The sequence below is a fragment of the Aplysia californica genome, unplaced genomic scaffold (genome assembly GCF_000002075.1).
Source record: "Aplysia californica isolate F4 #8 unplaced genomic scaffold, AplCal3.0 scaffold01231, whole genome shotgun sequence".
Classification (NCBI taxonomy): Eukaryota; Metazoa; Mollusca; class Gastropoda; order Aplysiida; family Aplysiidae; genus Aplysia; species Aplysia californica.
The window spans coordinates 16,138-41,566 of NW_004798501.1; the positions used below are offsets into that span (position 1 = coordinate 16,138).

The 25,429-nt window shown below is 39.4% G+C and overlaps 1 protein-coding gene across 2 annotated transcripts; it reads left to right on the plus strand.

The window, feature by feature from the left end:
• The first annotated feature begins 3,379 nt into the window (after positions 1-3,379).
• Positions 3,380-23,661, plus strand: LOC101859751 (gamma-butyrobetaine dioxygenase). Of its 2 annotated transcripts, none has more exons than XM_035973440.1 (16): positions 3,380-3,828; positions 5,300-5,464; positions 6,319-6,377; positions 7,085-7,179; positions 8,233-8,357; positions 8,652-8,803; positions 9,396-9,454; positions 10,420-10,495; positions 14,055-14,099; positions 15,472-15,596; positions 16,658-16,798; positions 17,656-17,716; positions 18,499-18,552; positions 20,183-20,251; positions 21,506-21,607; positions 22,359-23,661. In XM_035973440.1, exons 2-16 carry the CDS (start codon positions 5,308-5,310, stop codon positions 22,464-22,466), a joined length of 1,428 nt encoding a protein of 475 aa, XP_035829333.1. In that variant the 5' UTR covers positions 3,380-3,828; positions 5,300-5,307; the 3' UTR covers positions 22,467-23,661. The 2 variants fall into 2 exon arrangements, with proteins under 2 accessions (XP_035829333.1, XP_005112349.2); XM_005112292.3 differs by having other exon boundaries at positions 3,382-3,828; positions 5,274-5,464.
• Positions 23,662-25,429: the final 1,768 nt, after the last annotated feature.

A 25,429-nucleotide genomic window follows, 5' to 3' on the forward strand; every position in this document is an offset into this window, starting at 1 on the left:
TACATCATATAAGTGGTTAGAGGACGCTACTGGTAGGTCTTACTTTTCTTTCTCTCTGCCGTTTCTGTCTGTTTGTTCTATTCTTTCTGTGCACTAGATGACCATTAGTGTCAAAGTGCTTCTCTTTACTCAAACAAACACTTGGTCATGTTCTAGAACATAAGACTAAGGAAGACACACGAACAGTGAGTATGACATGCCTCCGTGAGTGATGCTACAGAGGACAGAACTTGACCACCCTCTCTTGTGTTGCCGCTATTGTTTTGATTGACATTATTGCTTGAGTGATTGGCAGGTGCTCAGGTGTAGTTTGCTCCTTTTTTCCTATCAAACATCTGTTTTCTTCTTCTTCTTCTATCCCGTGGGTGGGGCAACACTGCATCTGAAAACAAGCTCTCGTCATTTCTCTTTGTCCTCTGCTTTCCTCAGATTGTCACCCATCATCTCCCCTGTCCCCTCTATAATGTTGTCCTCCTATCTCCTTCTCTGCCTTCCTGTCTTTCTCTTTCCTTTTACGGTTCCTTGCAGGATTGTTTTAGCAAGTCCTGTGGATCTTGTGACATGCCCTTACCATATTATTTTTCGTCCCTTCACTGTGGTGAGTAGATCTTCATGCTGCCCCACTGCGTTTGTGATTCTGTTCCTTACCTCGGCATTTGAAATGTGGTCTTTGTATGAGATGTCAAGGAGTCTGCGGTAACATCTCATCTCTGTTGTCTGAATCCTTTTCTCCAATTCTTCTGTCAGTGTCAGTGTCCACGACTCACAGGCGAATAAAAATATTGAGATGACCAGTGAGCGTATCTGTTTTACCAAAAGTAAAATGTGGATTTCTGAAAGTTGACATGTTTATGGTGGATGTTCAACGTTCATCATTTTTTGGGGTTTTTCAAGGGTGCCTTTCAGATATTTATCATTATATTGTAATAATAGTACAAATTTTAATGTACTATATAAATAATTATAGGTAGCATGTGGTTGGTCAGTTCTTTTTTTCTGTCCAGTTTTCAGCCTGATCAAAATGATCAGAAGATTTGTGAAAGTCGTGGATTATTGTGCCCCCCCACCCCCCACCCCCTGCACACAGTCAGTAAACTAAAAGAGGGGAGTGATGGTGTGCATTTGATTCCCTTGTGAGGAAGTTTTTGGTTGCTTTTTGGGTTGTTGTTGGGGTTGTTGTTTTTTTTTGGGGGGGGGGTGTATTTGTAATTTGATGCATATATAGGCCTACATGTGTGGTATCTCCACCAGCTGGAGTGCCGTATCCTACTCAGCTCGGGTGGCCCCTAACAGGCAGGGTCGAAGCAACCAGCGTTCTACTTCTAAATTATAGTTCAAACACTGTTGACTGGGATGCAAAACATTAACAATGCAGTCACCTCCACCTGCGACCCCGCCCCTCTTTCTCTATGTGAATGACCTCACCAGAGACGAAGACGCAAAAGTTCCACGTTGAAATCCTAGTTCTTCTTCACCTAGCGCTCCCTCTATTTTATATTGGTAGCCTACAGGTTACATGTTTGTCTTTCTAAACACCAAAATTGCCTTCTGAATAGTATACGTACATGATGTACTGTGTTAATTAATGTGCCCTTGGTCTCTTTTTTTTTTTAATTTAAAAACGGTAATAAATTCTGCCACAGACAATGAACGAGTTTGGGATGAAGTTGATTAGATCTACATTACATCGTACATGTACGACATGGTGTAGCCTGCTTTTTATATCCATCGAAGTCGAAGTAAAATCGTAGCTGTCATCAAAGATCCTATAAATAGATATTTTCTTATTGGATCTTTGCTGTTCAACGAGATAATCTTGCGTATTTTGTGCAGAGAGCAAGAATTAAGGTTATTTATACAGAAAGATCCATAGCAGAGACTCTTTGGAGGGCGCGGTCCTGGAGCAATGCGTGTTACACGCTGTGTTCATCGTCATCTCGTGGTATAGCTGTCTCCGTGGTTTAATGCACCCGGCATAATTTAGCAAAATTTGATCATTTTTTACTTAATTTCTGATCATTTTCCTTTATCATTCTTTGATAAAATTAACAGAATCGCATACTTTCACATTTTTTGGGCTCGGTTTGCATACTTTCAGAAGTTTTCTTGCATAAAACGACCTGGACAGGTATAGCCGACTCGGCATTTCTAGGACACTGCGTCCTTGGAGACCCCTCCCTTTGCATTAGTACCTGAATGCCGTGGCCGGTGAGCGTACGTGGCCTTTTGTTAACCCCTGGGGATTCCAGAACGGCCAAGTTACTGGTCCGTACGCTTGGTTTATGGCACAGACTGTTTGCGGAAATAATGCTGTGTCATGGAAATGTGTGCCCTCAGAATAGTATGCATTTTGATCTAGGCAGTCATCAAATGTTTTTAAAAAGACAATAGGCAGACAGAGGTTTTATGACCGCCTAGATTTTGATCTATATTATGCGTACGGTACAGTGCGAGTTTTAGGCCAACTTATTGTAGTTGTAGGCCTACATTGTACGGGGGTGGGGGTGGGCGGAGGCTACAAGAACTAATTAAAGATAATAAAACGTTTGTATCATTATATATGTACATGTAATTGATAAAAGACTATTGAATTAATAAACGGCCTAATATTACTAATAATGAAACACATAACTACATGTATTAATAATGATAATTTATTAATTAAATAGGCCTAACAATGATATTATAACAGCTTGTGTTAGGTGTAACTTAATTAGAGGCAGGGTCGTCATGATTTAGTCGAGGCTTAGTCGTTAAAAGAAACTAATAAGTAAATTTCAATATTAGTTCCAGGTTCCAAGTCCAAAGCTTGATTCGGAAAAAGTAGATTATAAATAGGCCCCTATAAATATTAGTCCAACCAGATTCCAAATTCAAAGGACTCGTATATTTCTCCTACTCAACGAGAACAAGCACAAGGGCCGCCAAAACGTGCCATTAGAACATCGACAAACGCGCAAATAATGTTCCTTTTTGTCATTTTTGTGCTCTGCTCATAGTCCAAATGTACACGTATAGGTGACCATATGCTGCTTCTGTTTCACTGCTGATTTAAAACTTTCCTATCAGGCCTTGAATTTAACGCCATATAATGGGCGGTGCCCATTGGCCCATTAACTCTAATCAAGAAATCGTCTGTCTTTTTATAAATTTATTTATCAGAGTTCTTTAATTTTGTAGTTGGTGTTATTTTTGTGTAGGCTCCGCGCCGGAGGTCCAAGCATCGAACGTTTTTACAACTGACTTTGATACAAATCTAATTATAACGGGCATATCTAGGATACTGGTGTATTGGGGCCTTGGGTCTTCTTTAATACTTTGGAGTACATAACACTTTTGCCTTTTCTTTCCGTCCTTTAAATTTGGGAATATTTTATAGCCTTCTCTGTGAAATGAGGGAGGAGTATGGGGGTGGGGCTCTGGACTTGGAAGGCGGCGGGCGGTGACGCCGTACAAAAAAGAAATTTCTCACAAGAGTCAATATCTGGGTCAGCAGATTGTAAACAATAACATTAGCACGGTGGTCGTGGTCTTCAGGTCGTCGTTCCGAGTTCTGAGTCCACCGAGGCACAGATACTGACAGATCGGACAGACTGTGAACTGTTTCTAAAGTCTATTGTGAAGATTACCTGAAGAGAGTGACAAGGTCGGCCTGATATAGACCTTTCAAGGCCACAAGATGACCAGACTTGACCTGATAGTGACCGACATTGGCATACACACGTACTGATAAGAGTCGTGTGGTCAGTTGCCTTGTTTGTGGGCCTGATCGAGTCGCAGGGGCTACTTGCGTTGAGAAGCCAGGGTCGGCAGCAGTGGAAACTAAAGGTTTGTTACAACATGATTCCCCCCCCCCCCCCCCCCCCCCCCACTTAGCAATAGCAGTGACGGTAAAGTTGTTTGTTTGTTTGGGTTGTTTTTTTTATTCTTCAGAATGATTGCAATACGCCCTGCGCTTAGTTAAAATTACTTGCAATGTGCAACTTGTGAACAAAATATTCTTTGAGGCTGAGGTTTAGCGTTAGATTCTCGATTGTTTGGACTAGAGTGTCTAGAGTCCGCGGAAAGTAAAAGTAAAAGCACGAGCTAGGCTAGAGGAGTTGTCTGCTTGAGCTGAGTTAGGCTATCCTAGCCTAGATAAGATTAAAGATAAAATGTAGTTCAGATAGGCCTAGTCTTTTCATATAATTTGATTTAAGATCCACCTCTGGACTGTTTATGAAATGCAATAAAATTCTAAATTCTACTGATTAAGCTAATTTTCTTCTTATGTACGCATAGCTTTATTCTTCTTAATATTCTCTGAAAAGCACCATATATGCTGAATATTATGAGATTCCTTCAGTGATTCAAGGAATCAATGGGTATGCCTACTTGAATGAGTTAAGTGTGCGAAAGAAGGGAAAGAAAAAAAATGGAACAAGAAAGACAGAACCATGTATTGTACATCTAATACAGTCAAACCTCATTGTACTGCCCACCGTTAAACAGCCAGCCCGCTTACCGCCATTTGCCAATGTACAATAAGAAGCACCTATTTAAACATTTAGTTTAGTATTCACGTGTTCACACTGTCATCCGCCATCCAACTGTCTGAGCTGTATGGTCCCTATTTAATTAATGTTAATTTGCCCCGCCATATACCTGGAGCAAACTGACTGCCATGACGCACAACAGCCAGTGGTTGGCTACTTGAGAATCATTCTCTGGCTGCGAAAAAGACAAAATTATATAGAGATAGAGAGAGAAAAAACTCTCAGCTCTGAGAACATGTGCATGTGCACATATATCACCAACAAAAAGACTCTTTTCAAACACATCACACAGCAGAATCATGTCCTTGACGTTGTATGCAGTCAGGGCTATAACAGATGAACCCCATTTAACCACCAGCCCCACGTCTGTTCCTCCAACTTCATACTCATCCCAAGGGTGGCGGTATAATGAGGTTTGACTGATTATTTAAAAGAGCAGAAGAAAGTTCTCTTTCTCTTAGTATAAAATGTAAGCAAGGCGTTTTTGTCTTTTACTGCTGTTTGAAACTGAAAAGATCCAACTTATTAGAGACCTATAGTCCAAGTGGTCACTATCTGGTAAGAACAGACGGACAAATTTGCAGCATACCGGAATTCACTCACAGTTGCAGTATCAATAATGGTTTTGGGACCACTATTCTGGGGAGATTTTTTTTTTTAGAATATTGCTTGTTGGAAAATAAGATACATACACCCCTCAGTATCAGAGTTCTTTAAATTTATTCTTTTGGCGGACAGTAATATATTCGAGGGTTCTCCACCAGAAGTGACCATGCTACGGAGAGTAGTACAGGCTTCTCTAAGCCAGCTCAAAAGGCAGGAGTTCAAAGCTGCTAATTCCCAAAGCAAACTGTGCAGAACTTTATGGGGCAACAGACTGATTCACACCACGTGCTGCCGCAGCAAGGCTGGTTCTGTAAACCCTGCAGGTACAGTGCCATTGACCACGCTGTTGTTATATCTCATCATAGTAAGAGTCCACGTCCAGTCATAGAAATGCTTGTAGGCTACTTTTAGAAATCTTTATCTTTTATTTTAACTTTTTATTCTTGGGATTCGACTTTTTTCAACTACTATTTTCCCACTTGATCATTTTCTGAGCATAAAAGCAGGGGAAAGCTTTTGTGTGCTGTCAATGATCTGTGAGAGCTCACTCTTAGTGCCTGAATAATTATGCATTTCTATTCTCATTGTAGTTGCAAAATGGGACAAAATTATACATTTTTCACTCTTTTTTGTACAGTTAATCAATGAAAGCTTTGCATGTAGAAATATAAAATGAAATGTTGGGTAGGCACAGGCAAGCTGGTCAACCGTATCATTAAAATATTGCATGTTTCAGGGGAAGATACCTTTGCTTTGAATTCATTATCACTTCCTAAAGCACTTGTAAAGAATATTACTGGCTGATTCTCAGCTGTTATTGACATCTTCCTGTTAGAACCTTTGTTGACTGCAGTATACATGCTGTATACAGGTTTCTTTGCCTACCCTTTTTTTCATACTGAAAACTGCTCTATTGTCTCTGGAAAGAAAAAGGATTTCTTTGGAAGGGTTTTGTAAGGAAAGACAAATACAGTAAAAATACAGTGTCTTTGTTCACTTAACCTGTTATGAGTGTATGTTGATAGAATTTTGAGTCTATCCTCCCAGCACTAATGTTTATTCGTTTTTTTACTTTTGCTTGGGGTAATGTCATGGTCACATTAAATTTGTCTAGATTTGGTACCAGTACTCTGAGACATTGTTGCATTTTTCAAAGGATTCTGATGTTTAATTTCAGAGAGTGAAACAGGACATCTGCAAGGTATCAGGAGCAGGGGGTTCTATTTAGAAGACATTGTAAGTGACATTTAAGTTGAGTATTCAAATACAAAGGACAGATGAATACAAAATATGCAGGTCACAAATACAGATTCCAAGGCTTTTCTCAAAATATATAGCCAAATTGAAATTGAAATGACTTTACACATACGAGTAAGACTATCATAATCCTTAGACAACATGACAAGTTAAGGACTAATAATTTTTTTTAATGTAATAGTTTCAAGCATCTTTTATGCCTATCTGTATTTTTAGATCAGTTGATTTTGGAGTTATAAGATAAAGAGAGAAGTAGTGGATGGAATTGTTGTTTACTCTCATGAGTGTTTGTCAGACTAGTTATTTTCTCTGGTGAGCACCTGAGCTGTTGTTATACATGTTGTAAGAGGATGAGGACTGGAAAAAAATTAATTTGTGAACATTTCTTATGTCTTCCTTTGACTGTACTGTCATTTTGGTATGATTTTTTAGCATTTCAAAAATTCAAATTTTAAAGTGTCCGTTGATTCTCTCAGGCAAAGTTAGTAAACCTCTAAAAATACGAAATCCTTAAATTGGACTCTGGTGCCCAAGATTTCTGTGTATGATATAGAGGATAGCTTACCTCCTGCTCCTCTTTCTCTTCCTTTTCTGTAGTTTATACTGATATCGTATTGTGGTTTCTGATTTTTTAATGTTCTTGTAATACTGTTATACTTATTGTATCTTCACATTGTGCATTCCAGTACCAGCATGTCAAGTCTACAGATGTGCAAGACTTACAAATCCAGGAAGATGGTAAACGACTGCAGATCACATGGGATGATGGTCATGTCTCAAGGTTTGTTTTATAAGCAGTCTGTCTAGACAGATTTTTTATAGGCGTATTGTAACTTCAATTTGCTTTTTTTTTTTTTGTTATCAAACTTTGGGGAGATAAGATGCTCATTTTATACTAACACATACCTGTTCTGTGCAAGCTAAGATACTATTTGCCCAAGGATTTCACTTTCTTAAACACTGTAATTTTGCATCCTGAGCAACTCTTGAAGAGAAAACCCTGCTAGAATTCTCAATAAATTTATCCTTCCTCCAACCTTTGGTCATGTTCACATCCCGTGTGACTTGCAAATTGCGATGTGAAAATCTCCAGCTTCTGTTTCTGATACTCACTTACATTCAACATTTTACCAAAGTTCTGCTAATTGTGATGTGAAAATCTCTAGCTTCTGTTTCTGTTACTCACTTACATTCAACATTTTACCAAAGTTCTGTTTGTACAGACTCAAAAATGTTACCTGGTTAACAACCTATAAGCCGGGGGAAAACGTAAAGAGCAGTGTTGTTTGCCCTTGGAACCATGGACAATAACCTTTAGGAACGGACATCTGGAGGCTGTCTTACAGGTCCCCCACCATAGATACTTTCTAATTCTCCTAACCCCTTAGCAGCAGAGAAGATTCATAGGTGCATGCCTATGGGACATTGTTCGATCTTTTTGTGGCCTCATTGTACATTTCTTTTTTTTTTACCGAAGTTTGTACTGAAAATAGACATCTGAAATCTGTTTGCTTAAAAATATATAGCATGTAATACACACCAATCGCCGGATGATCAGTTCTGTAATCCAAACCAATCACCAACTGATCGTTCGACTCGCGACCTTGAAAACACAGGCGGTTTTTTTTTAGGCCGCAAGTTGGGCAATCTGTTTGTGCCATGGTGGTCACTTTGCGCCCCCAATCTGGCCAGCCCCGCCTACCAAACCGAACTGATCATGCCAATGGGCACTGGGTATTAAACATGTCCACTGCTACTGTTATATATGGTCACATGTTAAAACACTTAGTGTTTCATATGCTATCATGCAGTATACAGACTTCATTTTTTGCAGATTTCACAGTATCTGGCTACGACACAACTGTCACTGTGAGGTTTGTTTACCTCACACCTCCACTGTGTTGGTTGACTTCTCCAAGATAGACATTGATCTGCGTATCTCGTCCGCTACAATGGAAGGTTAGCCACTCTGTTTTTGAATCATTGCCCTAAATTGTAGATTTCTCTAACAAAAATGGCATTCCCTTATGTTTTGCAGGAGCAAGCTAGGATATGGAGGAGTAAGAATGCCTATTAATATGCACTGAATAGCTCTCAACATGCAGCCCTAAACTGTACGTCTTTGAACTTTTTTTCTCCTTCGCGACAACCAACTTAGTTGAGTTTGTGACTTTGCTCTTTTTTTTTACGTATTATGATTGCTTGCTGTGTGTGACAGTGGTGGTTGTGTCACGATGTTGTGCTTTATGTCAGGGTCAGAGGTCATTGTCTTGAGCTGGAAGGCTGATTCCGGAGAAGCCTACCACGAAGGTCCAATCCTCACAAAGTTCCTGCGCTACCACTGCTATTCCGATGCTGCTGATAATGCAAGGAGAGCAGCGAGAGCAATGCACTTTCCCAAAGACGTCAGTGGTGTTATTTTTGTACTTTACTTTTTTTGTATATTTCTTCTTTCTTCTTACTGTTTTCCTAATATGTTACCATTGATATCTGCATTGTGTTTTCAATGTTTTATTCGTTTTTTCTAATGTAAGTAAGATTTGTTGTTTTTTTTCTTAAGATATCTGCTCTTTTCTCTGTTCATTGATCATATTTTCTATCCTGATGTCAGACTTACTTTTCTTAAGAATGCTGTCAATCTGATTGTTCTTCTTTTTGTGTGTCATACCAAAGTTGTCAAAGCTATTGTTTAGTTAATGCAGTGCTGAGTTTTGCTACTGTGTTAATACCAGTATTGATGTTATCCCAGTTTCCTTCCTAATACAATCAAACCTGTTCTAACGGCTATCTGAACGAGACAATCACCTGTACAAACTACCACTTCCCATTTTCCCCCTTCGTTTTTTAAAAATATTATAATGACACTGTCCAAGATACCCACCTGTCTAAAACAAACACTTTTATCCTGACAATGGATGGTTGTCTTGGACCATTTCAACTGTAATTTACTTTCTGAACAAATCCCATAATATGTCATCTCTTTTTTTTTTCTCCTAGAAATCAATACCAGAGGTGGACTGTGCTGAGATCATGGAAAGTGATGAAGGGCTTTATAAGTAAGAGCTGTGTCGCTTTTCATTCTTTTAGTGTTGGAAATTCTCCTGACAGGCAACAGAGAGACCAACCTCTTTGGGTTGTGTTCAAGGAGTACTGTATCATACTCCTTGGTTGTGTTCCAAAATGTCACTCTAGCCATAGGGCCCCGAGTATAGTCTCTATTTTTTTGCGGCATGCACCATATCTACCTTCTGTCATGTGTTACTGTTTCCATGTGCTCCTGAATAGTCTTTCTTAACCTTAGATTGTTTCATGTGTTCCTTGAGTGATGTGTTTAAAAAAATTACAAGTTCTCTGTTCGAACCTCCTCCTTCTGACCCGCGTCCCCTTTGAAGTTGCCTTTGACTTCTTTCCTTTTCCTATTTGCCTGATCCCTGCTCTGCCTTTATAATGACCTGTTTGCGGGTGTAAAACGCACAGAAAACCATGTGAATCTTACCTTTTTCCTTTCCCGGGTTTTTGATAAAATGGCACTTGTTCAGGGTTTCTTTTCTTCTCTATTATAAGTTGTGAAACAGGCGTCTGTGATGTAGCTGCTATTCAGCTAGGCTTTTCCCTGTGGCACCCAGAGGCCCCATGTTCGATTCCAGTGTGTGGAATATTTTTGTAGAGAATCTCATTCCTTCTGCTAGACTTTGTATCCATCCTGGCTTGGGCCTCCCTGACAAGCAAGATCAACCCCCCCCCTCCTCAATGGTCAATAGGGGCATAAAAACACCTACATTTGGAAAAAAAATAGAGTTATGATAACATGGGTGACGGTTTTCACTCAAGTAATCATTTGACAGTATAAAGTTCTGGTTTTATTGTGGTGTGTTTTCCTTGTTTTTTTAAATTTATGTTCTCACCAGTAGCCAGAACTCTTTCACTGTGTTAGCTTTGCTACAGGTGATCCCCACAGAAACACATATAAGCCTCCTATGTTCTCTGACATCTTAACTAGATGTTTCTTTTCCGCTCACAGATGGTTGTTGGCCCTGAGCAATTATGGAATCTGCTTGGTGAAAAACACGCCCACCAAAAGAGGAACTATAGCTGAGGTAAATATGTCTTTAATTTCTCTATTAAGTAGCTTAGTTCTGTTACGCAGTTACTCGATTATGGTTGGAATTCATCACATATGACACATAGCTGCCACTTTCCCGCTAAATAGCGGAAACTCTGCTTCTTCTAGCTTTTCCCGCTACTTTCCTCCTTCCTCCGATGGACCGCTCTCGGTCGCAAATTATGATACTTTTTTACACGCGGAAAACACCGAACCAGGAGAGAAACGAAAATGCAGCTTGCGCATGTCCGCCCGTAGCTTTCTACTTCCGTTCTTCTAGGCCTAGCGCTAGTTTCACATTGTTTATTGTTGTGGAGCAACACACTACAGTGTCGATCGGGCATCAGGACGTTGACGCGCCGAGTTGTCATTGAAAACAGAGGAAATTCGAGAGAAATTGATGCTGAATGCAAAAATAAAAGGAGCTGGAATGAGAAAGAAGCTGCCGGTGTGCGACTTGAAAAGTTCATGAAAAAATTGAACAAACCACTTGCTGCACTTTGCGTTTGGTGCGATAAAGAAATCGCGGCCTGCGGCACTACTGTACAATTGCGGTCCCGTTTGTTTACATGACGGCTATTGTGGCTGTTGAAGTGAATCTAGATAGAGATAATCTATCTCTAGATTATAATCTAGATTTACGCATATTTAGATATCTAGATCTAGATTAGATAGCCTAGGCTATTATTTTAAGGCCGGCTCTATTTCTCCCAACGTTCGGGAAAATAAACTTGAACTCTATTTCTCCAAACGGTTTCCGTTCTCGAGATTTGTTGATACAGTTGAGTCCACTTATAACGAGTCCTGAAACAACGAGAAGTCTGTTATTAAGACACTATTCTAAAACCCTGTTTTTCCCCCTTCTTTATCTTTGTAAATAAAATACTGCTACAGCGCAATCGGACAAACACAGGAGTCGGTTATAGCGGAATATTGCTGCTGCTGTGCACAGCGCTCAGGCCTGTTATACATATAAACCTTGCCAGTTGAGAAACTTGTAGATGATCTAGCGAAACCTAGGAGCTTACATCAACTCCCTGAGCAAAACATAGAATAGGAGAGCCCACGTTTGCCAACAATGAAGGCCGGAGCGAATGAGTGGGGAGGGTGTGGTGCGCAGACAAGCAGAACGCATCGTATGATAGGCCAGCCTAGTCTAGATTATCTAGGCCTACCACTACCCATTCCCTCACTTCTCCGATGCGGGAATAGAGACGTTACAATGTTGTGATGGATGGAGTGAATGTGTAGTAACGTGCGCAACAGACGAAACACACCACGGGGTGGGGTGGGGGACAACACAGTGGGGGAGTTAACCCAGAGCGCATTCTTTCTGATCGCCAGCGCCGTGCTGTCAACATCACTAGCGCTAGATAAAGAAACCCGATTCGATTTTTGATCAAGTAAGACCTAGAGGTCATGTTGAACAAGGTCATCATCATGGGAGATAACAAAAAGAAATAAACTTTATAGATTAGGCCTACTTTATTATTTCTATTGAATTTATTACTGGATTCCTTATAACGAGAATCCTGGTATAACGGACATTTCGCACCGGTCCCCTCCCTCTCGTTATAACAGGATTCCACTGTAATAAGCGAATGGAGTGGCCCGTGTGTTTGTGTGTGTGTGTGTGTGTGTGTGTGTGTGTGTGTGTGTGTGTGTGTGTGTGTGTGTGTGTGTGTGTGTGTGTGTGTGTGTGTGTGGGTGTGAGTGTGTGAGCATGTGTGTGTGTGAGTGTGTGTTTGTGTGTGTGTGCATGTGTGTGTGTGTGTGTGTGTGTGTACAGTGTGTGTGTGTGTCTGTGTGAGTGTGTGTAAGGTGGGAACGGGTGGGGGGGGGGGGGGGGGGCGGCGTGGAGGATTTTTTTTTTTTACCTGGAAGATTTTAGTTTTTGCTGGGAGACTAAATGCAAAATAAGTTACCGCCAAGGTCGAGCAGTCTTGTTTTCTCGCAGTACCTTTTTATTTTCAAATGAAGTATAGATCTAGTCCGGGAACGTTGCCCAACCACAACTGAAGTATCTAAATATTCAGACATTTAAAAATCTCTAGCTTTAGAAATTGAATTTGATGCAAAAAATGCTACTTCCCAGTCCTCACAGAATGGCAAAATGAAAGGATGACGCCTAAATCTCGCTTGAAATAACGAGAAAAAAAATCTCGAGATTGGGAACCGTTCGGAGAAATAGAGTTCAACTTTATTTTCCCGAACGTTCGGAGAAATAGTCACTTCGTTATTTTAATTCAGTTTAGACCTGCACACTACAGGGGCACTACTAAGTTAAGTGCAAACGGGATCGCAATTGTACTGGAGTGCTCAGTACAGCGGCAAAGGTGTTGCCTCCTTGATCCCATACTGCGCGCGCTCTACATCGATGTACAAGTTTAAAGTGAAAGAAATCTTTTTATAAGACACCAGCTGGCAGCAAACACTGGATTTTTAGTCACCAAGTCCAAACTGTGTCAAATTGACTCAAACTCAAATGCTTGTTAGTCAACTTAGTGCCTTTGTTGTTGTTGTTTTTGTTTTTTTTCAAATACATTTTAATTCTGTTGCCTATGGTTAACAAATATGACAATTTTCTCTTCCAAAACCATAGGCTAGATTTTTCAGTATATTATATTGCCTCTGGATCTCACTGGTTTTACTCCAGCCTTCGGAGAGAGCGCGTCCGCCTTCGCATGAATTTCCTCCTTTTTTGAAATTCCTGAGTGGCAGCTATGATGACAGGATCTGTTACAGTTTTCTGCTAGATGAATATTATTTGTTCATCTATTTGGTGTCAGAACTTCAGTCATATAATTGAAATGTGTGTGTGCATTTTTGTGTCTGTGTATGTGAAGAAAAAAGAAATGGTTAGGATGTTAAATACATTGCTCTTCTTCTGACTTACTTTCCATTGATGAATGGAACCTGATATGACATGTGACAAATAATGTGTATGTCAGGATAAAAGTAATTATTCTAAGTAAAATTTTACTGGGGGTTTTTTTCATGTTTCGACACAGTTCATCTTTGGAATAAAAAATCATAAACCAATACAAAATAAATGACTGCTGTGGCCGTAGCAGAAACAGTACATACCAAGTCACAGAAAATACAAGATACAATAGATGATGTCAGAGGTGTTGTTGACTTTTTACCTGTCGCTTCTATTTGATTATTGCCGTTTTCTGTTATTTTTTGTTATTACGTAGATTCTGATGGGTATGGATGTGACATCACTATTTTGTTGTTAAAACGGCTTTCGTACATATTTCTTAAGGTGAAAATGTTGACTGAAATTGTGTATATTCATGACACTTTCTCTGAGCTAGCCCTGAAAAAAAAAGGATTAATTATTGCTTCTGAAGAAATTGTTAACTCACTCAAACCTCATAATGAACAAGGCATTTTGGCAAAATAAATCTTCTTGGTTTCTGTGTTGCCTACTATTACCTTAAAGGTGTCTCACCAATGTAGTTTACAAATTGTTAATTCACAATTTTTTATTTTTTTTAAAGAAACAAAACTATTATTACGTCAGATTTATTCCTGATATTCTCTTTCAGGTGGCAGAACGTATTGCCCCCATTCAACACACCATATATGGAGATGTGAGTATCTTGATGCACTGCTCACCTGGGAGCAGAAGTTTGGTAACTGTGAGACTCACTTTTACTAAGTTGAAAATAACTGTCAAGTTATATAAATGAATCTTCAACTTTGATGCACTGCCTACAGAAGACAACTTGCAACGCCACTAGATTTGGAGGGGAAGATGCTATGAAGTCCCATGAGAATCAGTCCTTAGATATTAGCAAAAAGCATCACTGGGGTGTGTTCTTGAACAAAACATTTTAACCCCTACCCAAGGAGTACTGTATAGTACTCCTTGCCCCTACCCTAAGAATGGGCCTCACATAGTTGCCCACTGTTCCGAGCCACCCATATTTTCTTGAAAAATTGCTGTTGTCCCGAAATAAAAACTTGGCAAGCATACTTCTAAAACAGAAAAATTAGGCGTAGCAAAGAGGGGAACCAGATTCCATTGCAATGATGACTCTCGACTAACAGTGACTGGTGACAGCACACACTAGGCCTCCTTGGCCAAGGCCACCACGCCGTACTCGATAGCTAGGTCTACACCTACACACACCTCCACCTTCACCATCGCGCCATGCCTTCACCGCACACATCACTTGCACTAGGCCTAGGCCTAATGAGAGAGCGACTTTACGGAGCGACAGAACATCTTTCCTAGGGGCTAGCAGACGAAAGTTGCAAACCAGTTTCAGACCTGCCAACTTTCGAAAATCTAAAATTGGGAATTTTGAAGAGAGATCGGCTCAAGGGGGAATTAAGAGTGGCCCATGAGTTCAAAGACAGTTATATCACGTCACGAGCATGCAATGACGGTGAATGAGTCAGTAATAATAACAATAATAATAATAATATTAAGATATCTTCCTCTAACTCTCATGGGGTTTACTCACCTATTTACACTTACACTATTATAGTGCAAGGGTTCAGGCCTAGGGCCTGCATGGCTGGCCAGTTTCGCATTCTGACGACATTGACATTATAATTATTTTTTGTTGTGTGTGAATTTCGGGAAATTGATCAAGATTTCTGTTGCTCGGGAAAACGAAAATTTGGGAGATTCCCGAAAAATTCGGGAGAGTTGGCAGGTGTGCAATATTAAGGTATAACGACTATGCGTAAGGTGTCCCTGATGCTTAGTCAATGTCCCTGATTTTGAGCAAGGCTGTCCCTGATACCCACAGAGAGGGGTGGGCAGCTATGCCTCTATGCTGTGGGAAGTGGGAATAGTGTTCCTGTATTTGAACTGATTCCTTATATCGTAGGCTGTGAATGTATTATGTAGGCCTACACTATTGTATCGAAAAAAGAACAAAGAAAAGGAATCTTTTTCTTCTATAGCATGATAGTAACATTGTACTCAGCTGTGAGGTTTTTTTCCCTCAGGTATTTGATGTTGAGTCTGATCCTAAACCAATGAATGCAGCCTACACAGGGATTGCCCTTGACCTTCATATGGATCAGATTCACTACGAGTCTCCACCTGGTCTTCAGCTTCTGCACTGTATCGAGTATGTATATCAGTAAACACTGTTTTGAGTATTTATGAAGAAATATTGTATCTAGTAGGCGTATCTGTATTGAGTATTTATGAAGAAACATGTACAGAGCATGCATATCTATCAACACTGTACACAGTACAGTTGAACTTGCTCTAACAGCCACCTGTTCAGGCCAATGACCACTTCCTATTTCTCGCCCTTGCATTTAATACAGTTGAAGCTGCTGTAATGGCCAACTATGTAAGATAATCACCTGTACAAATGGCCACTTCCCATTTCCCCTTTCTGTTGTTTTTTTCTTACAATATAATGACATTGTATAACATGGTGATTTGACGGTGCACCATATGTGTCATGACGTGGTGGAATCCGGCGCTCGGCAATTTTGGGGCATGTGGAGTTATTGGTATCATCTAAGAGCTTAATTATTTGCCTTACTTTCAATCAAAAAATTTCCCCCTATCTTGAATAGAAGTTAAGATATTTATGGTTCAAGGAGGTGGGGTCACCTGGTTTCAATGATAAAATGAACGAGAAAATGTCCGCCAAACTTTGGTAACTTCAATAGCTTGTGAGTCCCTCAAAACTTAAAAATTACATAATTTGTGCTTTTAATCAACGTTTTCAGTCAAAGCCATCACTGAGGTGCTGAAATGGCACGAATGGAAACCAGCAGATAAGCTAGCCATAGCCCTTGTCCGAGATCGCTTAGCCAGCAGCCGTGAAGAGGACTCCTTCACGAAGTAGATTGTGATAGAGAAGGGAGTACAGCCTGGTGAAGGCAGGAGGAGCAGCCTGCGTGACCCCATAAGACGCTACAACAACCAGCTGATGATGGAGACAATCAGCCTGCCCACACTAAAATGGACCCTTATGAAGAGGGTCAAGGAAGCATGGAGCACCCCGTCTTCCTAAGATCCCAGTTCTGCATTCAAGTATTCAAGAGAAATACGTAATGAAAAATGATTACTGAATTGTTTCAGATGTGGCACTTTAAGTTAAAGAAGAAGGACTTTTTACAAGCATATTTTTTATCTATCATTTATTCATTTACTATGATACCTCCACAGATTTGATGATGTCATCCAAGGTGGGGAAAATTTCTTTGTGGACTTGCATGAAGTGGCTCACAAATTCAAGAAAGAGTACCCGGACTTGTTCTACACACTGACAAGAGTCCCCTCTACAGCTAACACTGTAGATTATAACAGGTCTGACCTAATTTTGCTTAACACCGGGACTATAATAAGTGACCTAGTTTTTCACACACTGGGACCATAACAGATGACCTAGTTTTGCTCACAATGGGACTATAACAGGTGACCTAGTTTTTTTGTATTATAAACTATAACAGGCGACCTAGTTTTGCTCACACTGTAAGTCACAACTGGTCACCTAGTTTTTCTGACAGTGGGACTATAACAGATGAACAACTGACACTTTTGATTATAACGTAACAGGTCACCCAGATCTTTCTGAAATCATGGTCTGTGTTACTGGCACTGTGGAGTTAACAGTCACCTTAGGTTTTCTTACATTGCAGACTGTAATAGGTTACCTTATATGGTAACTGAATAAATTCTTGAACAATCAGGAGATTTTAGTTTTACTAATAGTGTGGACAGTATAGCAGTCTTTCCAGTTTTACTGATGTCATAGAGCTATATAAATTGAAAGAACTACATCAACTAATATTGCTGCCTATAGAATGGTTGGATGAAAAGTCTCCAAAAAAAATAATTACTTTCAACGTTTCAGGCAAAGACCCTTCTTTAACCCACTCATACAAGCACAATCTTAATTAACCCTTTTACGATTTGGAGAGCACCACTGATACTGATAGGTCCTACTTCATTACTTGATTACTTTCCTCTCTGCTGTTTCTATCCTTTCTTTTTCTTAGCACTAAAAGACCATTATTGTGTCGATGTGTTTTTCTTTACTTAAAAAGAAAACAACCAAACATTAGAGGGAAGGAGGACACTGAGGTTATCTCAGTTCTGCAATATTTTGTGTCTGGTTGAAATTGAAAGGCACTGGAATTACCATCTTCTTGTTTCTACTCCAGAGATTTTCCTGCCCACGTGAGGATCCAGAGACCTCTGATCACAGTGAACCACAAAGACGAGGTGAGACCCTTCTGTCCTAGTTTGTTTTGTTTTTTGAGGGGGGGGGGGGTTGTCTCACAACCCTTTTCAGGTTCCATGCTAGTTGGTTCTATTTGTATAAGTCAGTTGTTGACGATGAGAATGTGAGTAAGTAGATAGCCTACAATATTTCAACACTACAATGGAATGATAAGAATGAATAACAATTATTAGATTTATTTGTTAGTATTGACCATTTTGTCCTATTTGTGTGTAACTCAAAGTCTAGCTTACTTGCATAGGTTGTGTAATGGGTAGGATTTTTGCCATTGTATGCAGAAGAAGTGAGTTTGATTCCAGAGTGGGGAAGGTTTCTAGTTTCTGTTAAATTTCTCCATCTATCGGTTAAGATGTTGTACTCAACACAGCCCACATAAACCATGACAGGCCACGTAAAAGCAGCTTGGTCTCCATAATCATCAAAATTGTGTAATTGAGAGCATCGAAAATGTGCTGTAGACTGCAAGCTTGGTCCTTGTGTCAAAATAAAGATTGTTTAGGTTTCTGACTGATGTTTTAATTTACTTTTACTTTACTTTTCAGATCCAGCAGCCATTTAAATTTTAGTTAAAGCCCTTCGACCTGAATGCTTTACAAACAAATTTCAGCAGAATATTCGACAGCAATGTTCTTTCTCTTTGAACATGGTTTTGTTAAAGACATACAACACATTTTAACTGGGTAAGAAGAGATGATTGAGAAAAAGGGAAAGATGTAAATTCTTATTTAGTCCCATTTATGGATATTTTACTTCTTCTGCACAGATTGTCAGTGTATTGTGGCAGCCCATGCTGATTGCTCCTCTCCAAGTGCCTGAGGTAAGCTAGCTCTTTGCCAAGAGTTTTCCAAGCCAGTCAGAACTGATCAATGATGTTATCAGAGAGTAATCTAGCATCTGGAATCGCAGCCACGATTTTTGGCATTTTTTAGTTCGCGAATCGCGGCCGCGATTTTTGCATTTTTCAAAAAGGACAAAACAACAAAGCTACTTCGTAACATATTAGACATATATTTTGATCAGTTTTAAGATGTCCATGTGTATCTGTGGAGAATATAAGTACATTACATTACATACTATTTATATTGTTGTCCATCTTTTATTTTTCCCTCTTTGTTGTGTTTTAATTTGTTGGAGTGTTAATTTTTCTAAAAATTGTTCTGATGATTTGTTTTTCTTTTTTTGCGTTTATACAGCATAATGTCATTTAATTTAATGCTGTTCCTACCCTTTTAAAAATATAAATGTGTTATGTTACTAATGTTAGAGCATGTCTCCACAAAAACCGAATGCTGACACTGGCACGCCCCAATTGTGTGTGATTCCATAATTTACATGCAATATCCTGTAGGCCTACTTTTTCTCAAATTACACACGTTTAGGGTTAAAACAGCCGATCTTCGGATAGGTGGACACGTGCCCTTGTTTGTTAATTTTTGTGGTTATTTATCCGTGCTGTTCTAATTTTGGTTTCATTCTGTTGTGAAATCTAAATTTTTGCATTTTTACCCTGTGGGTGACTACAAATGATATTCTGAATGCTTAAAACAGAGCACAAGAAATTCTGGTGCTTTAGATTGTTACCTCTATCAACATATTGCTATACATACGTCGTCACAGAGAGTTGAAAGCTTGAAAATTAATGGCCACTTTTTGTGGCAACTTTTTGTGGCAACTTTTGGGCAAAAAATGCAGATGCTAGAGTAATGATAGCTTCATCTCCCAGATGGCGAAAGTAAAGTTCTCATAGTTATGTTATGTCTTTATTTTTTTCTTTTAATGGCTTTCATTTCATCACAAGGTATTTCAGGGCTGTCTGTCAATATGAATTTGGTTATAATGTATTTTCTGTTCGATTACCCCAACCTTGCCCCACCCTCTAGGTGTGCAGGGATGAAAACCAATCTGGCCCCCACATTCCACATCACTATGCCATGTGCAGCTGTCTAACTTGATCACCCTCTGTATGAGCCCTTGTTGTCACTTTGCCCTGAGAAAAACATGAGTTGCACCAAAGCCAGGAGTAAGGCAATGATTAGTTGAACAAGTTGTTAAAAAAAAAAATTCCTGTCATTTCGCCTTGTGGATGATGGCCTAGGCCAATAAGAGAATATCGAAATATTTGTTCGAGATTTGAAATAATCAGCTGTGGCACTTGGCATAGTGTGTAATGAAGACAATCAGGATCAAAAGCATCTGTTCATAGAAGCTGCTTTGGAACGGACATTATTTTCATCAGTGGAGATAGAACTTAATATAAGAGTTAATAAAGTGTTGGAATGAGAGTTACTGAACATGTGTGCAATGTTCAAGAGAAGAGAAACTTTTTGTTAGAGAGTTTTGATCACAAATTAGGGAAATGAACTAAAATTATAGCATGTTTTTTTTTTGGGGGGGGGGGGGCTTTTTCATTTATAATAATGAACGTTTGTCTTCTTCCTTTTTTACAGAAAGATGTGGAGCCATTCTACAAAGCATACAAGCAGTTCTATACTATGATCCACTATCATGATGCTATGGTGAGTCAAACATATAAGACACCTTAACACTTTTTTTCTTATGCAACTGTAGTTGACTCTGATCACTCACTTGAAAAAAACAAAACAAAACAAGCTTGCAGTTCTTGCAGATTTATATAACATTGGTCTGTCATTAATAAAAAAAATGTTTTTGGTCAAACCTGGAGTTTTCCACTATTCAATAATGAATACTCTAACATATTGCTGCCTCTTTTCAAGACTGCCCAAGTTCATTGTTAGTGTATGAGCGTATTGGCCAACTGTCAAATTCTTTTTTCTTTTCGTCAGTCTAAAAGGTGCTATGTTGAAGACCCTTGTTACCAGGCGTGGTTCGTCCATAGAGCACGGTCGTGCAGTGCCACCCAAAATTGTTCAATATTCTAATATTACGTAAAACACTCACAATAATAAAATAAAAGAAGCCCGAAACAAACACTAGCCAAATATTATATCAAAACAAAGGTCCTCACTGGCGCCATAACTGTCACTTCTATGTCTATAGCGCCGTAAAACATCTATTATGCCATGCCAAAGTCCACACGCTTTAGCTAAACAAAAGGATATTCAACGCTGTAACCTGACCTATAAATCACTCTTGGGGATAACCCAAGCGATGATGACACTCGTAGCGAGTTTGACGGTACATTAATATTAATAAGCCGGCACATCTCAAATGTGCTCCTGCCGAATAGTGCCGAAACATAACCCACAGTATGCAGTCTAAAAATAAACACGATAGACCGTACGCTATTCTTTGCCAATATTATGTGAGCCCCGGAGCAACCTAGCGGAGTGCTCAAATGAATTGTGATTGGTTCATTGTTTGTTTTGCCACTAGCCTATTTTAAGTGACTCTGTAACCTTGAACCTGAGGGAGGTGAACGTGACCGTCCTATGAGTTGTGCCTTTGAATGGTTTTGTACTGGAGTAGTGAAAGTTATTACATACTTGAGTGTTCAGTTCCAATACAGGATGAACGAAATTTATGTTTAGCTAACAAACAAATGTACTAGAAATCAAAGTGACAAGTAAAAAGAATGAAAATAAAAGCATGAGGCCCTCCCTCACCAACCCAAAGATCCTACAATAATACACCGTCTCATTTACTAAGCCCTTGACTATCTTCAGCATGCGATAGCTTAATTATTATTGTGCACGCCCACTTTTTAGCCCCCCAAGCCGCCCCTGCTTGTTACCAAATATATATGTATATTTATATTATATTATACATATTTATATATATTTATATTACAGTACACAAACCGACTGAGACCAGGGGACATGATCTCACTGAACAATAGGAGGGTCATTCATGGCAGGAAAGGATTCACAGAAAATGGACGGCGATTACTTCAGGTGAGACTTGTATGTGACACTTGTGAGTCACATGATCCAAGACAGGACAGCTAATGATGGTTTGCCATTCATTTCTCTGTTCACATGCCTTTGAAAAAAACCTTCATTACCCTTATGTTTTCATTACCATCTATAGTCGGGCCCAGATAACTCAGACACGTTGGACCCCTCCGGGGCGGTGCCACTGACTGAAGTGTCTTTAGGGTATTCCCAAAGGGGGGACATTTCTCGTTCATGCACAGTAGAGTTGTAAATGGGCTAATTCATCACAGTCACGCTCATAACTGTGCCTGATCTACAACAGGGAACTGCTGCTTTTTCTTTCCTAATCCTTACTATAGTCATTTCCTCTACTTCTTTTGTATGTTTGTCACACTCTTGTGACCCGCTATTTCCGGGGTGCCTTGATAGTCCAAGTAGACTTTGTGCTGTTGAAGCTAGAGAGGTGAGCAGAGTAAGTCTGATTCCCTGTAAGGACTTCTATGTTGACATCCACCCCTTGGCGCTCATATGACCTTATGCAGTTGCGAGCGCCGTAAAACCTCTACTAAAACTAAAATGACATGTTGGGGAGTGGTGTTCAACACATCTATAATTTGAGTTAACATATATCGAAAAATCAAAGAGATATCAGTTGGGGGAATGCCAAATCGTACAAACTATCTGTGACTTTTGAGTTTTCTGTGTTCTTTTTATCTGTGCTCAACTGTATATATAAAGGCATACATTAAAATTTTTTTTTCTGCCCTAGGGATGCTACATCAACATCTCCGAGTTCCAGAGCAAAGTGCAGATCTTCCACAACAAGTATGGCGGGGGTCGATGGCCCACCAGATGTGGCAGCATGGACTGGCAGTGAGAGAGACAAGGGTTGTGCAACTGGCGAGTGCTCAGTACAACGACACTCACACAAAGCTTTATCAAATTTGCTTGATTGTATCACAATGATAGGTATAGTAATATACGCACTTCTGCCTTCATGCCTTATTGAGCAGTGTTTGCTTCAAGGTAAAAATGCAATCTACATCAACGAACATTCATCAAAAGCATAGTTAGTGTTTGGAAAATAGGCACTTGCAGTCTAGCCTATTGCTTGTTGGTTTTTTTTACGTCATTGATATTGTAACTGTGAGTTCATTTTTGGCAGTAATGACATGTTTATAAAGTTAATTCTGTGTGAGCCCGATTTCGGACATATCTCAGGGATATTAAAGTCAGTTCATTCATGGACCTGGTACCAAATGTAGTGATGAAATCTTCTCAGTGGCTAGTCATTTAATAAATGGTTGTGCTAAGTAATGTGTATTAAATAATTAATCAGAAAGTCTACCCTGGATGTAAAAACAGTCTTATGTTATTGCCGTATAAATATGTTCAAAATTAATTTTTCATTTCTTTCATTTGTGATTAATGCTAAATTTGGTAGATAATATGTTTGATTTTTTCTTTTTTTAAAGATTGTGAAACATAGTGTGATTATGCTTTTTATGAGTGTGAGAAAAGTTAAATGAAACATTATATTTATCTACGCCTCTATGTATACTCAATTTTCTTATTTGTTTTTTTTTTAAAACGTTTTTCACTTCTTTAAAAAGTTTGTCGGATCTCCTTGTCATCAAATTTACAGTGCTTTTTTGTCAGCCACACCCAAATCCATCTGTGTCGACATCATCTCTCAGACACAATGCAATATGACTCTAGGCAACCGTTGTTCTTTCTATGATTTGGGAGCCCATTTTTTCTGGATATTTCCAGAAATCTAAAACCTCCCCAAACTGGTTTAAATAGAAATGTAAACATGGCCTGTTTGACTCAGAGCTAGAGCTACTCGGCTAGATGGAACCCCTGTGTGAATACTATTTATGCTGTTACTGTTACAAATGTTGCTATTGTTACAATTTCACCTAAATGATTGAGCACTTTTTTACACAATATTCCTGAATTGTTTAATGGTGACAAGCAATTCTCAAATCAGGTTTCCTTTTGTACCCGCCATTGAAGGGCACCTGTTGTTCTGTGAACAATAAATACTTCCAATGATGGGGAACAACTTGTGACTCTGTTCTTACATTCTGTATTTTGTTCCTTGTTCTGGTTTATAAAAAAAACAGCAAAATTAACAATCAGGTTTTAAGGACATCTATTGCAACAAAAATGAAAGGCATAAAAAAAAACAAAGAAGCAAAACTGTTTTCACATCATTGACAGTTTCACTAAAATTCCAGCTCTTCGACTAAGTAAGAGGCCAGGCAAACCAGAACAAAGAATTCATGTTTCTTCAAAAACATTGCACATAGGCTACCTTCACCAAGACAAAAAGTAAATCAGTACAAAATGAGTATGTGTTGTTTGAGTTTGGTCAAGTAAAGAGAACTACATAGACACAAAAATGGTCATCTAGTGCTGAGGAAAATTGGGACAGACAAAAACAATGAAGGGATAGAAAAGAAGAAGGACTTACCAGTGGTGCCCTCCAACTACAGTTGACTATTGTATGTCTGGGTGTAAAGGGTAAGAAAAGGAAACCATATTTTAGTTGTACAGCACATAGAGCATGCTGTGGAGCATGGATATATGTGCTATATAACTGAAACTATAATTATTATTAAAAATCTGGGAAGTAGCTCACTCCACCGAAGGTAAAATACACAGTGCATTTCATAGAAGAGATGTGACTGACCCAGAATGAAAAAGTTGCAATGATGGCCGCAGAAGGGCACAGATAATGACAGGACAGGAATGAACTTGCATAGTTAGCACAACAGAGGAAGTACATTGTTTTTACACAACAGAAGTGCCCTCCTCAATACTTTTCTCATTACCCACTTTAACCAACAACATATTCTCTTGTCACATCAATTATATTTAGGTCTCACTGCAGACTTCTCATCACAGACTGCAATACCTTCGGACAGCCATGACAATTCAGTAACAACTTTCTTTCGACAGACTCGTTCAAAATTATACGTTTTCAAAAGTGACATAAGAAAATGACAATGTTGAAGGCAATAGACAATAATCTTACTACTAATTGAGCTAAGGCCAAATTTTGCGAACAGTATATTCTCAAAAACTACAGAATGCAAAAATATGAAACTTTGCCAGTACCCATAATTTGAAGCGTAGTGTTGCACTATTGTATTTTCATTAAGATCAAATGTGTAAGAAGAAAGCCCAGTTTAAGTTAAATTCAGTCCTTTTGTAGCGATCGCCATCATTTGCTTTGACATTGTATATTCATTGCGGAGTGCCAACTGCGCCGAAGGGTATTTTGTGTTCAGTTGTACATAAGGTAGGTTTACGGGAATTCCCGGTTTCAGTCTCACGCCTTTAGGAGGAGGAGGAAGAGGACGAGGAGGAGGTGTAGGTGTAGATGGAGGAGGAGGAGAAATGAAGAAGAAGGAGAAGGAGGAGGAGGGGGGAGGAGAAGGAGGAGGCAGAGAAGAAGAACAAGAAGAAGCAGGAGGAGCAGGAGGAATTAGAGGAGGAGGAGGGGGAGAACAATAAGAAGGAGAAGAAGAATCAAGTAGTAATACATGTTACAAAGTGGTGACTTTTTCGTTTATTACCCTACCTTGGGAGAGAGAGGGGGGTAGAGAGAGAGAAAGAGAGAGAGAGAGAGATGGGGGGGGGGGAGGCCAGAAAGCACTAACAGAGGGAAGGTGGTGAGAGTGACAGGGAAGGTGTCGTCGAAAGCGCAAAGAGTAGTCTAGCCTACTGTAGGCCTACTTAATGTATCGAGATAAATCGAGATCAAGAAGAATCACGAAACGAAAGTAGAATCTAGATCTGTGATATTTCAATAACCTATTGAAGATTGAA

Excerpts from the sequence above, each read along its gene's own strand:
- LOC101859751 (XM_035973440.1), top strand. The coding sequence starts at position 5,308 with ATGCTACGGAGAGTAGTACAGGCTTCTCTAAGCCAGCTCAAAAGGCAG. Across the intron at positions 5,465-6,318 it reads TGGTTCTGTAAACCCTGCAG|AGAGTGAAACAGGACATCTG; the intron begins GTACAGTGCCAT and ends GTTTAATTTCAG. Across the intron at positions 9,455-10,419 it reads AGTGATGAAGGGCTTTATAA|ATGGTTGTTGGCCCTGAGCA; the intron begins GTAAGAGCTGTG and ends TTCCGCTCACAG.